The following is a 12,866-nucleotide window of genomic DNA, read 5'->3' as shown; positions in this document are numbered from 1 at the left end:
TTTGTGTATAAGGTCTAAACCGAATATATGATTTTACCACGATTACAAGTTCCACGCATGGCATTACCACGCGAATTTTAGTTCGCAAGTGGCTTTACCACGCTGGAATTTGCAACGAAGGATTATACCACGCATTTTAATGTCCTTTAAGAACAAATGATAAAGATTATTTTCTTACCTGACACCTTCCTGTCTTTCACCAGCAGCCCGTACTTCCATCCACCATCGAAACAAGCGTCAAAACACGTCTTCCAAAACTAAAAAAGAACTGCTATTTTGACGTACACGGCACGTCTTTGGGGGAGACACTTTCCTTTTATTTCGGTGGTACTGAAGTGCGTTTTTTTTAATTTGAGTAACCTGCTTCTTTGTTTGTTTTTTTGTTTTGGGGGGAGACCCCCCCAGCCCCCGGCCGAGCCCCCCCCAGCCCCCCCCTGAGCCCCCCCCAGCCCCCCCAAGCCCACGCAGAACGACTTGAAGGAATACCACGTCTCCCCCCCCAGCCCGTGGTAAAGACGGTCGTGGAAGGCACCCTCGTTGTAAAGACGTTTGTGTGGTAACTGTCACGTGGTAAACGTCATTAGTGGTAATGCCTTCGTGGTAAATGATGTTTCCCGTCTAAACCATTCCCCTCTTTGAGCTCAGGTGTGGAAACTGTTAGACCTGTAAATTCTTTCTTCTGGTTTAGGGAGTCCTCCCTGAAGCTTCTGTAAATGCCCTGAGCCTACTCTAGATGCAAGGACTCCTTTAAACCATATGATATTCACAGCCTGACCTGAAGGCATCTTGTTCATGGCTTGGTATGAGCCTCAAACCTTCAGTGTCCCTCAAACTCATGCTGCGCTGGATATTGCAACTCCTTGAATGTCCTGAGCCATGTCAGTTGCTCTCAAACCCTGTTGTCGCAAGACTGCGGAGTCAACCTAGCCTGGGATCTACAGATTGTCTAACTAGTGGCCGGAATCCGAGCTGTCTTTCCTTACAAAATATACCTGGAGTGTGTAGAGGTCAGTTTCTGGCTCCTGCTCAAGAGTTTGTCGTCAGCATGGATTCTTGCAGTGCACACAGAACCAGCTTTCTCTGCATCTGTGCACCCACTGGCATCATTGAAACCGTGCACTCCACTTTTTATTTGTTGTTAACTGTGTTGGGCTGCAGGGTATTTACCTGATGTTTCCTATCAATCTCCGGCCCACCTCGTCGGCCCCTCCACTCCGCTGCGTCCTCTGGCACTAAATCCAACGGAGCTTTAATCCACAGACCCACATCCACTGCACTTTATTCGCTTTGCCTCAGTGGCTTAGGTGTGTGCACTTCATGGTACATCCCGAAGGAAGAACCCCTCTCTATGGAGGAGGAGAGAAGGACCTCTACCTCACACTAGCTTGTGTGAACGGCAGGGGCTTAGAACTTGAGGTGCGCTAGTGATGTCACATGTTCCTTGCATGACGTGTGAAAGGCTCCGCCTCTGGAGCACCATGGCCGTATAAAGCTAATCTTCCTCTGGGACAGAGGCATGTCCATAAAGTTACAGAGCAGATTCATTCTCCATGTGAGCCTCACATGGACCTGCTGATCTGGGTGATGGCTCCATGGATGGTTGTGCACGACTGACGCAGAGACCAGGGTATGCCGCCTGGAAGGTCTCTTTGTGGATGCCAGGGCCACGTGAATAATGCCTTCCTGTCATCTCCACTGTCACAGCAGCCTTTCTATCAAGAGTGGGCTTCAATGTCCTTCCGAAATTTGCCCCAGTGACTGATCCAATGGGTTTAGTACCATCAGCGTTACCCTGCTGCTACACTGGCACCACCAGCACTTCCGGCTAACCCTGCCCATTCTTCCAACAGGAAATAGAAGATGTAAACGGCGAAGACGCAGATGGCGAAGACTCCACACAAGGCATGATCGTGAAACCTGGACCGAAAGCCAGCCCGGTAAGAATCAAAATACACAACACTCTACGTGTGCAAAGTAATAATGCGCGCCTCCTTCCATCCCGGAGTTCGTCAATTGTCTCAAAAAGAGTTTGCTGTTCTTGGTGACAACAGTGCTTCATTGTCGCAGTGGTCACAGGTGATGTACATCAATAATCCGTTTTTGTGCCATGTTTTGCTTGTGGTTGGGTCAAACTGGACACCTTAAAGCTTGGGCTAGAAGAGGGTGCCATGGTGGCCACTTCATTTCAAATCACCCAGTTCTGGGATTTTCACCTGCCAGTGACTGATTTAGGGTGTGTTAGTCTACTACGTTTAATGGAAGCCGAGCATGATTGCAACACCCAGAATGTATTAGATGTTTCAGGTGAAGCCCCAGACTGTAAACAGCGACCCTGGCATCATGGAGTGAGGCGGTGTCCTGAGCGGGGGGTATAGCGCTGGTGCTGGTTTTCAGGAGGCTCCGTCTTGGAAATAGAACATATATCTAGTGTGTTTATGCATTCTCCTTGACCACTTCCTCTACATGGGGGAGGCTGGTATCTCTAAGTGTGGGACACCGATATTTACAAGAGCGGTTCATCACCTTCACTGACACTCGACTAACATTTGAAGTCTCAAGTCCCACTTCTTAAAACCCAACAGGATGCCAGGGCACTAACATCACTTGTGCAAGTGGTGCTTCTCGGATGCACTTGCTCAGCCTCTCCTTTTTGCCTCCACTGCCGGGAGCGCTATTATCACACGTGCGAGTGGTGCCTCCAGGGGTGCTTCTCAGATGCCCTCTTGGACCCTCTATGACTCTTTCTTACGTCTACTGCAGAGGGCACAAACATCACTAGTGCAAGTGGCGCCTCCTTGGGTGCTGCCCTCCTGGACTCTCTGGCTCTGTCTCTTTCTTGCCTCTACTGCCGGGGGCACAAACATCACACGTGCGAGTGGCACATCCAGGACAGTTGCTGTCAGTGGTGGAAATGCTGCCAGGCGGTGACGTGGGGAGGGGCAGGATGGGGGTTAGTAATCTACGGCATATGGCCAAATACAGGTAAGTAAACATAAAAATAAATCAACCAAATTTCATTGCGCGCACTGCGTCGCCAAATGCGATGCAGTGCACGCAACAAAATCCATTTTATTTATTTTTATGTTTACCTACCTGTAATCAGCCGTAATAGTTTACTACCCCCCCATCCGCTCCCACCCCCACCACCCTATCTCTCCCCATCCCCACTTCACCGCCCGGCAGCACTCCCACGACCGACCGCTACTGCTCCAGGGGTGCTTCTCAGATGCCCTTCTGGACTCTCTCTCTCTCTCTTTTTTGCCTCTACTTCGGGGGGCACTATCATCACACGTGCGAGTGGTACCTCCAGGGGTGCTTCTCAGATGCCCTTCCTCTGGCTCTGTCTCTTTCTTGCCTCTACTTCGGGGGGCACTATCATCACACATGCGAGTGGTGCCTCCAGGGGTGCTTCTTAGATGCCCTCCTTGGCTCTCTCTTTCTTGCCTCAACTGCCGGTGGCACTATCATCACACGTGCGAGTGGCACCTCCAGGGGTGCTTCTCAGATGCCCCCGTGGACTTCCTCCGGTTCCACCTGTTGCCCACGGAGAAGGGTTGAAAGGTTGTGAATCCAGTCTCTAACCCTGATACACTTCTAGAGATGAGGAATCTGCAGGGAGACAGAGTCCCCATCAGAAAAATGGTAACTGGAGAACATAACATGATGTTTGCTTTTCAACCCCCAATCTTGGGGGAAATACTGGCATTGATAATTGTAGTTTTGCTGCAGAAACCACGACACTCTCTCTCAGGCTGCTTAAGGTGAAGAGCAGCTGAAACATGCACTGGAGACCATGAAAATGATGCAGGATGTGGACGGGTCAGAGGATTTGCTGGTGAGAATTGATGGTATTTCTACTGTAATTCTTCAACCTTCTCTTCTGTTTCCTTCACAGGTTCCTGTGGAAGGGATCAACGTTTTGCACCAGTTCCCATTTTCCTCTGGGCTCCAGCGGATGTCGGTCATCACCCAGGTCATCGAAGGCGACGACCACGTGGCTTTCATGAAGGGCGCTCCTGAGATGGTGGCCAGTTTCTGCCGACAAGACACAGGTGACTTTACAAATCACTGTAAACTAAATGAAGCTCAACTAGAAGGAAATCGTTTTAAAGTTGTGTAAAACAAAAATGGACTGGTCCAAAGGAAATAATTAAATCTCCTAAGAAAGATTAATCGTGCCACAGCCCCACAAACCGCCCCTTCTGAGCTCCCTTGGTCAGAGTTGGTTGGCCGTGACCTAGGAACATGATGGAGGGTGTCACTTAGGTTTGCTTTACACCTGTGTTAGCAAAGAGACAGAGTTAAGGTCTGGACTGCCCTCTCTCCTTAATAAGGTTAAACAGAACCCTCCATCTCTTTTCCAAAAGTAAAAGTATAAATACAATCCTCTCTAAATGCAAACAAAACTATAAAATACAATCCTTTCTAAATCCAAATACAAACCATATTATCTTGGGGTTTAGAAGAGTTGTAATCTCTAAATGTTATTCTGGCTGCTTGTTTTAGATCTGTGTAAAATTCCTCTGAGTTGTAGTTATGGGGACCAGAGGCTTCCAATGTGGCCACCTCACTGCCCAAGAAAGAAAACCACATCAAAGACTTTGTGGGAATCCATGTCTCTTTTGTTTGCTTTTTCTAAAGTTCCCTTTTGACCTAAAATTTAGAAAGTGTGTTTCCTCCCTGCTTTATTTCTTCATTTATAAAGTTTACTATATTGCAAACATGATCCTAGCGGGTAACCGAGCGCTTTACAATGATCAAGGCGACATGTATAAAAATGCCACGCATCATCAAGGAGGGACATGGTAAGGGAGAGTCTCTAAAGAGACTAACACAGGTCCTATGCGGACAACAGCCAATAAAACAGAATAAGCATACAGTCTGTGAGAAATAAGCATGCATGCAAGCTTAGGGGTAAATCATGTCCTGGAGTATAGTTCCTGTATTCTTCGACACAAATTTATTTATCAGTATCCTTTTTACTTTTTTCTTGAATGACGCAGTTGAGTGGTCATTTTGATTTCAGGGGGAAGGGAGTTCCAGATTTCCGGGCCATGCATGAGAAGGCTCAGTTATATTTTACAAACTTGTGGTGGTTTCAGTCGTAGGGAACTAGTGCCTCAAGATGCTCTGACGCCACCGGAAGTCTTTAGTTTTGGTGCAAGGTATCTCGGAGTGTTGAAGTGGAGGGCTTTATGGGTCATTCAGGTAATTTCAGGTGAATCCTTGCCTCATATGGAAGCCACGTAAGAGATTTCAGGTCATGAGTGATGTGATTGGTTCTTTTTGATCCTGTAATGAATCTAGCAGCAGAGTTACGAGAGGCCCTTAGTGGCACGAGCTGAGCTCTGAGTATGCCACAAAGGGTGCCGCTCCCATAGTCCAACCTGGGAATCACTAGAGCTTGAACAGCAGACTCAAGGTCCTCCGGGGGAAGGAAGGGTTTTAATTTTCTTAAGATGCTCATGTGAACGTTTGCTCCGTTGGTGGCAGAGCCGATGTGCTCCTAAATGTTCCGATTCTTGTCCAGCGTTATTTCTAGAGATCTCATGGACTCTTTGATGTGTGGTACGCAATTTAGCGCTGCCTATTGTTTTATCCACTCTGCGATGTCAGGTGAGTGATCGGGTAGGGCAATTAAGAGGAATTCTGTTTTTAGAGCGTTTAGTTTGAGAGGGTTACCAGTCAGCCACTTTTGTGTTTTTTGTAGAATTGATTTTAGAGAACTAATATTTTTGGCGGAGAGATTTTGAAGTTTATGTTGTGTCATCTACAGACATGTGATAGTGGATGTTCGACAAATTCAACAATTCAGTTAGAGGTTCAATGGATAAGTTAAAGAGTGAGTGAGAGCGAAGGCGCCCGAGGGACCCTTAACGTGACCTGTGTGGGGTTGGATTGGGACTTGTTGACCTTGATTCTTTGAGCCCTTTTCTGGAGTAAAGAGGCAAACCAGTTAAGAATCGTCCTGATTGTTCCATCCTACAGTTAAGTAGGTCTAGGAGGTTGTCAAGTTTGACCGTATCGAACGCTGACGAGAGGTCAAGGAGGATAAGAAGGTTCTGATCCAACAATATTAGTGTATCATCAACCATGTGTGTGGGTGCTGACTCAGTGCTGTGGCCATGGCGGAATCTGGATTGGAATTGATCTAAGAGACCAAATTTGTCTGTGTGGTTGCATAGTTGAACATGTACACGTTTCTCAAAGAGCTTTGCTAGTGTCGGAAACGTAGAGATTGAGCAGAAGTTGTTTGTTCTTGAGAGGTTAGCTGTCGTTTTAAAAAAAAATGGGGGGTACCCTGCCTAGCTTTATGGCAATTAGGGATCGATCCTGGAATCAGTGGGGCATGGACTATTTTAGTCCCGACAGGGAGTAGTGACATTTTGATCTCACTAAAGACATTTGTTGGTATTGGAGGGCTTTAGGGTTGTTAGGATTTTGAAGAAGGCACTTTCATCAAAAGTTTTGAGTATGCTCCACGAAGTATCATTTTTGGGGGTACGAGCTGTGCCACCTGTTGTCTCAGCAGTCATGGGAGTGGGGGTGCTACAATGAGGTGTGAGATGAAGATGCTCTGTAGATGATCGCAAGTAATGTTCGATCTTTCTTGTCTTTTCCATGAAGCCTTGCAATTTAGCTGAGGTTTAGAATCTGTGGGGAAAGTGTTGGGTTGCTTTTTGGATTGTACCTGGACCAGTCCAAACTGTTTTTTCGGACAATTTCTAGCATTGTCCAGTTGGTTTCTAAAGAAATTTACTTTTGTGCTTTTAAAATGTTTGTTGCAGATGATCCTCCGCGATCTCAAGCCTTTAAAGTTTTTGAGGTACGGTGAGAAATGTGTAGCTGACATAGGCAAAATTGTTGTTATTCCGTAAACCACGAGGCTCAGGGACTCGGGTGTCAAGGGCATAGCGCTGGATCTCCTGACCTCCTTTTTGTCCGATAGAGAACAAGTTATCTTCTGGAATGGTTATCAATCAGAAAAATTCACCCTCCCTGGAGGAGTTCATCAGGGATCTGCGTTGTCGCCCACCTTGTTTAATATCTATGTGGCCCCCCTGGCGAAATTAATTAAAAAACAAGGCCTTGAGCTGGTGTCGTATGCAGATGACACTCAGCTGATCGTGTCAGTCTCCCATTCTGTGGAATCCAAGGCAGCTGACTTTTCCCTCAGTATGTCGAAGGTCATGCTGTGGATGAAACAGAACTTCTTAAAGCTGAATACGGGAAAAACGGAAATGCTTGGGTTCGGCCAAAAAGCATCTATCTGGAACCAGCTCTGTTGGCCCACCTCAGCAGGGGCCTGTCCGGCCCCAGTGGCCAAAGTTAAGAACCTCGGTATAGTGTTCGATAAAGACATGTCCTGGAGGCCACAGATTAACCAAGTGGTCTCAGCATGCTTTTTCAAGCTTAAAGGGCTGAGAAAGATTTTGCCGTTTATCCCTTTCTGTCTCAGGAAAACTGTTATAATTGCCACTATCTTCTCCAGAATTGACTATGGCAATGCCCTCTATCTTGGAGCTGGCATTGCACAAATGGCGAAGCTGCAATAAGTTCAAAACGCAGCAGAGAGACTGCTTCTTAATCTGCCTAAGTATCACCCCACCTCTCGTTCAATTAGGTAGTTACACTGGCTCCCAGTGAAACTGCGGGTGGACTTTAAAACATTATGCTTGGTCCACAAGGCACTGTCCGGAAATGGTGCCTCCGACCTTCAACATCTATTCACTCGCTTTCATCCAACGCGCCTTTTGAGGTCTGCTACGCAGGGTTTGATCACTGTCTCTAAGTTCAAAAGACAACGATGGGGAGGCAAGGGTTTTTCCCATCTATCCTCAAGGTTATTGAACTCAATCCCATCACAGCTTAGACAGATCTCCAACCGGAGGTTGTTCAGGAAGGAAATCAAGACATGGCTTTTTACACAATGATATATTGGCTAGCCCTTGCTCAGTTATCTTACACAGCGCCAAGACGCCTCGGCAATAGTTTGCTTTAGAAATACCCTCAGTCATTCAGTCATTCCCTATTTGGAAAATGCTGTTTGTAGTGGTGCTGACATGGGTCTTTCCTAAAGGAGTTTTATGGGTCTTTCCTCTAGCCTACTTACTAGACTGGTGGAAGGCTGGCAGTAGACACTCACTCTGGAGACTTGGGCCAGTGGGGCCTTTATTACCAGAATGGTGGGGACTTCTGTGTTTTGAACGTGGCTTGGGAAAGCCTTGAGAGAGCACATTCCGAGAGGTATTAGCAACTCTTCTCTGAGGACTTGCATGACCACCTCACACCAGATCCTTGCAGGCACCGTCTTCAGCCCTGAAATTACTCTGACTCGGGACAAGTCTCTTTACACAGTACAGTAAGATGTAGCAGGGTCCATTAAGAGTCTACTGGCCGTCCGAAGACCATAGAACCCATTTGTATTCGTGTAGCTTTGCATCCTGTAGCTGAGGGCTGCTCTTGCACTATGCTGGTTGTTAAATGTCCTGCCTCTAAGTTACAGATTCAATGCGCATACCTGGGGCCTATACCAGAAGAATTATCATTTATTGACCAGCCCAACAAAAGTCAGATGGACTGCAATGCTGATGGGGAATTCCTCTTATTGAAAGACAATGTTCAAAATTAATCAGGGAACCAAGATAATTATTGTGATGTTTGAGAAGTGAGGCTTACTCCCGCCACAATTCTCCCACTGCCAAGGTAGAGGAGCAGCTGGGATAGGGTGACCAGATGGCTCCATGTCACCACTTTTCCATTCAAGGGCCTTGCTTTTACATAACTGTTTATTCTGGGAGTTATAGATTTGGTCCATCTTAATTGAGCTCATTGGACCAACACACCTGATCGCAATTATATGTAAAATTGGTGGGAAGGTGGCATCCCCTGACATGGGGCCATCTGGTCACCTTAAGTGGGGACCGTACCAGCCATTATTCTCCCCTTCCTACATTAGCAAGGCATGGGGGCATCTACCACACATTATTCACCCTCTCCCCATTAATGGAGCAGCAGGAGCTACACCAGCCATTATGTGTCCTCTGCCACATTCTCTCAACGTACATTCATTCATGTATCAAACTTTGCCTAGATCCTGATGAAATGCATTTGTACGCCATCGGATCCAAACTCCAGACTGTGCCCGCGTGCACTAAGCTCAAGTGTGACCTTCCGGGTCTGGTTGCTCAGTGGACTAATGTGTCCACTGGAGGGGCCTGTGTTAGACCTCATGGTCACAGGTTCAAATCCTGGTAGGCCCACTCAACCTTTCATCCATCTGTGGTCAATAAAATGTGTACCGTGGAGTTGGGTAACAGCAAACATCTGTTATTCAGTGCCAATATACCTACTGCTGAATGTGTGCTTTATAAATACACGTAATGCTTCACTGTTATGTTTGTTTGTCCCCTCTTAGGTCATGTAGTACAAAACGCCGGGACACTCCTCGGAGTAGCCGTGCGCTATAAAAGACCTATTTAACATAACATAACATAACATTATGTTAGTTGCCCGATTTGCTTTGTATTGCAAGAGGTGCGTACCTGACTAGGTGGCAACTGGGAAGGGTGAGGAGCGACATTGATCCCATCCTAACTTTACACCATAAACCAGTGATGAACTAACCACACCTGCGGCATCTGCACCTTGGAAGAGCCTGGTAGTCTCAGAGGCAGCACCAGTAGTACACAACCACACACAACAAAGAGATCTCACAAACATCAGATGTGTTTAGAAAAGGTACTCAAACTAATAAACCCACTAGCATCACCACCACTCCTGTACCGGCTGGTCGACGTGCTGCAAGGTAACGATCCCAAGTTTGATCCAATCAGAAGTCATCAACACAAGATGGTAGCAACGCTTTGTGGAATAAAAAAAACAGTCTCTTAACGGTAGTGTGGTATAATAAGAGGAGACACAGAAGCAGTGGCAAAATAACCCTTGAGCAGCAGGAAGTACCTCAAAGGTGTCTAAGAAAGCTTCTTTGTAGGAGGAAACTGTGGGTTTCCTTCTCAAGTGTGTAGAATTCGTTTATATGGTGGTGGCCATCTTGGATGGGGCACACCAAAGGCTTCCCAAGGACTCCAAATGTTTGTGTAGAGGTGTTCTCTCCTGCGTCTTCAGCCCTGCCTGTTTGTGCCTGCTCTCTTATACCCTCCCTACTGTTCCAAGCCCTCCTCATCAGTAGTGTGCCCTGAGCAGAAGTTACAGGGCTCAGATTTCTTTTCCTCTGTAGAGTAGAGCAACCTTCCCCACTTCAAATACCAGCCCCATGTTCACTGCCGGTCGTGCTGGTCTTCAATTGAACGACTGGACCATGCGAGCAGTTCATTCCAACATCCCTTCAGGGCTGCGCAGGAGAGGGTCACTGAGACACACCTGGGCTGTGAGGGGACCTCGAGTGGGACGCACGTAGATATCAGCACACCTACCACCCAGATCTGGTCCTCATCCTTTTTAGGTCGCAGCCCACCAGACAGTGCAGGTGTCTGGTTTGCAGTGACATCTTGGGGACATTCGAAAAGCTTCCCAGGGAATGTATCCCGCCCATTGTTTACCATTGGCTCTGGGGTTTGTAACTCACATTTGCTTGCTTTCTATTTGCTGGCTTTGTGTTTTAAGCTGTCCAGCAGGTCTTGGTCTATCCCGTGGAGCCTAGCCTACAAACTGAATTCTTTCACAACTGCTGCTTTCTGTAAACAATTAACGATAATGGGGTAATCCTGTGTCCCTCAGAACCTGGGTATAAGTCATATGATCTACAATGAGTTCTGCCGAGTGATGCAAATACTTAGCAAACAAAGGAATTCAACAATTGAAAGCCCAGCAGTGTCATTAACATGCACTTAATAATCTGTTCATGGATATGAATCAAAACGCACGCAAACACTGTTTGCTAAATTTTTGTATATATATATTAATTATAATGGTGAATTTAGTATATGACTGTCACATATATAAATTGCAAAACAAATGACATACAAACGTGACTTTAGTGAGTTGTGTGGCATAAAGTGCATGCGTGCTATTAACACAGATAACCAAAGAATACAAATTACATCCACAAGTAAACAATGCATGTAGGTTTAGATCTGTCCTCATTCATGCATTAGGTTCTACAACCACCCTTTCGAAACTCTTCATAGTTTTAAGGGCGAAGAGACCTGGACTAATCCGCGTTGGTGAACTTTGGCATTCAGTGCCAGTCTTGAGTTAAGATTGCTTACAGATTCGAATCAGTGGTCAAGGAATTACCCAATTCTCAAGGGAGGTGGATGTACCTACTTTTTAACTCACAACCAAGGAGGAGATATCCTTTCATGACTCCGGCTGCATCGCCCTATATCTAAGAGAGGACTCCAGAATCCTCTATCAGACTCCACCCAGGATTGCAGGAGCTCTTTTCATTCTTTTCCGATTTTGCTGTCTACATGTTATAATCCAGTTCTGATGAAAACCTCCCATGACGTACATTATTTTACACTTAGATTGTGTGTCGAAACAAACCTTTAGCTATGCAGGTGCAGACCATGGCTAAAACACACTGGCAAAGCCAATAGCTGTTGCATAGATGAGACCTAGTCGCCTTACCAATGCTTGTAATTATTTGCAAGACATGGAGGGCTTCGTCTTCCACACTCCACCCACTTGCTCCCTCCTTCCTGTTCCCTACATGAGTTACTTTACACACACCTTATTTTTCTCTCACTCCCTCCTCCCTCTTCTCTTCTTGTGCTTAACCTCACTCTCACAGGGAGCCCACGGAGGACGGGTGCAGTGTGGGAACACAGATGCGAGCTTCGTACAACTCTATGGGAAAGTCGCGGTTGGAAAATTACAGTTTAAGGACACTTCAGGGGGAACATAGAAGGTTCTAAGGCCAGCACCCGTGTGAGTACCGAGGTACTTGTGTTACCTATCTGGGAGGAGCCAGGTGCATAGGGGTCAAGTGCTGGAAACCCTCGTCGTTTTCAATGGCGTGATGCGAAGAAGTGCTGCTGCCAGGAAGATGAAAAGTGTCCGGTGGAATCCAAGCCTGAATCCGAGGTGAGAAGAACCTGAAAGCAGAGGGGACAGAGTCTGGGTCACTTCAGAGTGACATGGGGCTCAGTAGACGAATGCCCACCGATGTCGGGTGCTTCAAGTGTGAAGATAAATTGCTTGACTCCACAACCACGGGGACCAGAAGGAGACGACCAAAGTCCGGGGGTGAGCTGTCCCACGAAGGATGTAGAGTGCTGAGGGGAGGTCAATGTCTGGATTGAACACCAACAAGCCTTGCCAAAGGTAACTCACGTGGGCAGAGGAAACAGGTTACATTGAGGACCAGCAAGGTCCAGGAGACTCCAAGCTATGCGGAGTCATGGCACGTCTGGAGCAACCAGCGAAGCCCAAGGAAAATCAAAGTGACCCAAATGTGCCCCCAGTGCAGACTTTCTGCCACTCTGAGTGTCCCCACCCAGCCCCAATACACTAAAGTCTGTCTGGGAGGTGGTCACAACTCCCTGTGACAGTAAACCTATTGTCAGGCCTTCCTCTGCTTGAGCTCGGCTCAGCAGCAGGAGGGCAGACTTGTGTCTGTGGCTGGCAGCATCCATTTTGTGATGCCCAGGTCGAGAAAGCTGATACTGGGTGTACCGGTGTTTCACATAAGTCCCTCTAGAAGGGTGGTATCATACCTCCCCCACCAGTTACTAGCGGGAGGCAGGATTCCAAGGTGTTTGACACCAAACACGACATGTTTCTAAGCAGCCGTTTTAAAGTTGGCATTTACAGCAAGGTCATAATGCACTTAAATATATATGGTTGGCTGCATCACAGACAACCCCGGAAAATAGGTTCCAAAAGGCTTCAAAGGGGCT

General features: G+C 47.0%; 1 protein-coding gene across 1 annotated transcript in view; it reads left to right on the top strand.

Annotated features, from left to right (window-relative positions):
• The window catches only part of LOC147668181 (putative cation-transporting ATPase 13A4), a 197,309-nt gene that overhangs the window by 74,594 nt on the left and 109,849 nt on the right, over positions 1-12,866 (top strand). Inside the window, exons 7-8 of the mRNA XM_086948722.1 lie at positions 1,851-1,937; positions 3,896-4,052. Coding sequence (XP_086804848.1) covers positions 1,851-1,937; positions 3,896-4,052 — 244 coding nt within the window. The remainder of the gene's footprint in view (positions 1-1,850; positions 1,938-3,895; positions 4,053-12,866) is intronic.

This window comes from Lissotriton vulgaris, unplaced genomic scaffold (assembly GCF_964263255.1).
Source record: "Lissotriton vulgaris unplaced genomic scaffold, aLisVul1.2 SCAFFOLD_2870, whole genome shotgun sequence".
Lineage (NCBI taxonomy): Eukaryota > Metazoa > Chordata > Amphibia > Caudata > Salamandridae > Lissotriton > Lissotriton vulgaris.
Note: the sequence above shows the minus strand (reverse complement) of the source record. Positions and strands in the feature narration are given on the sequence as shown.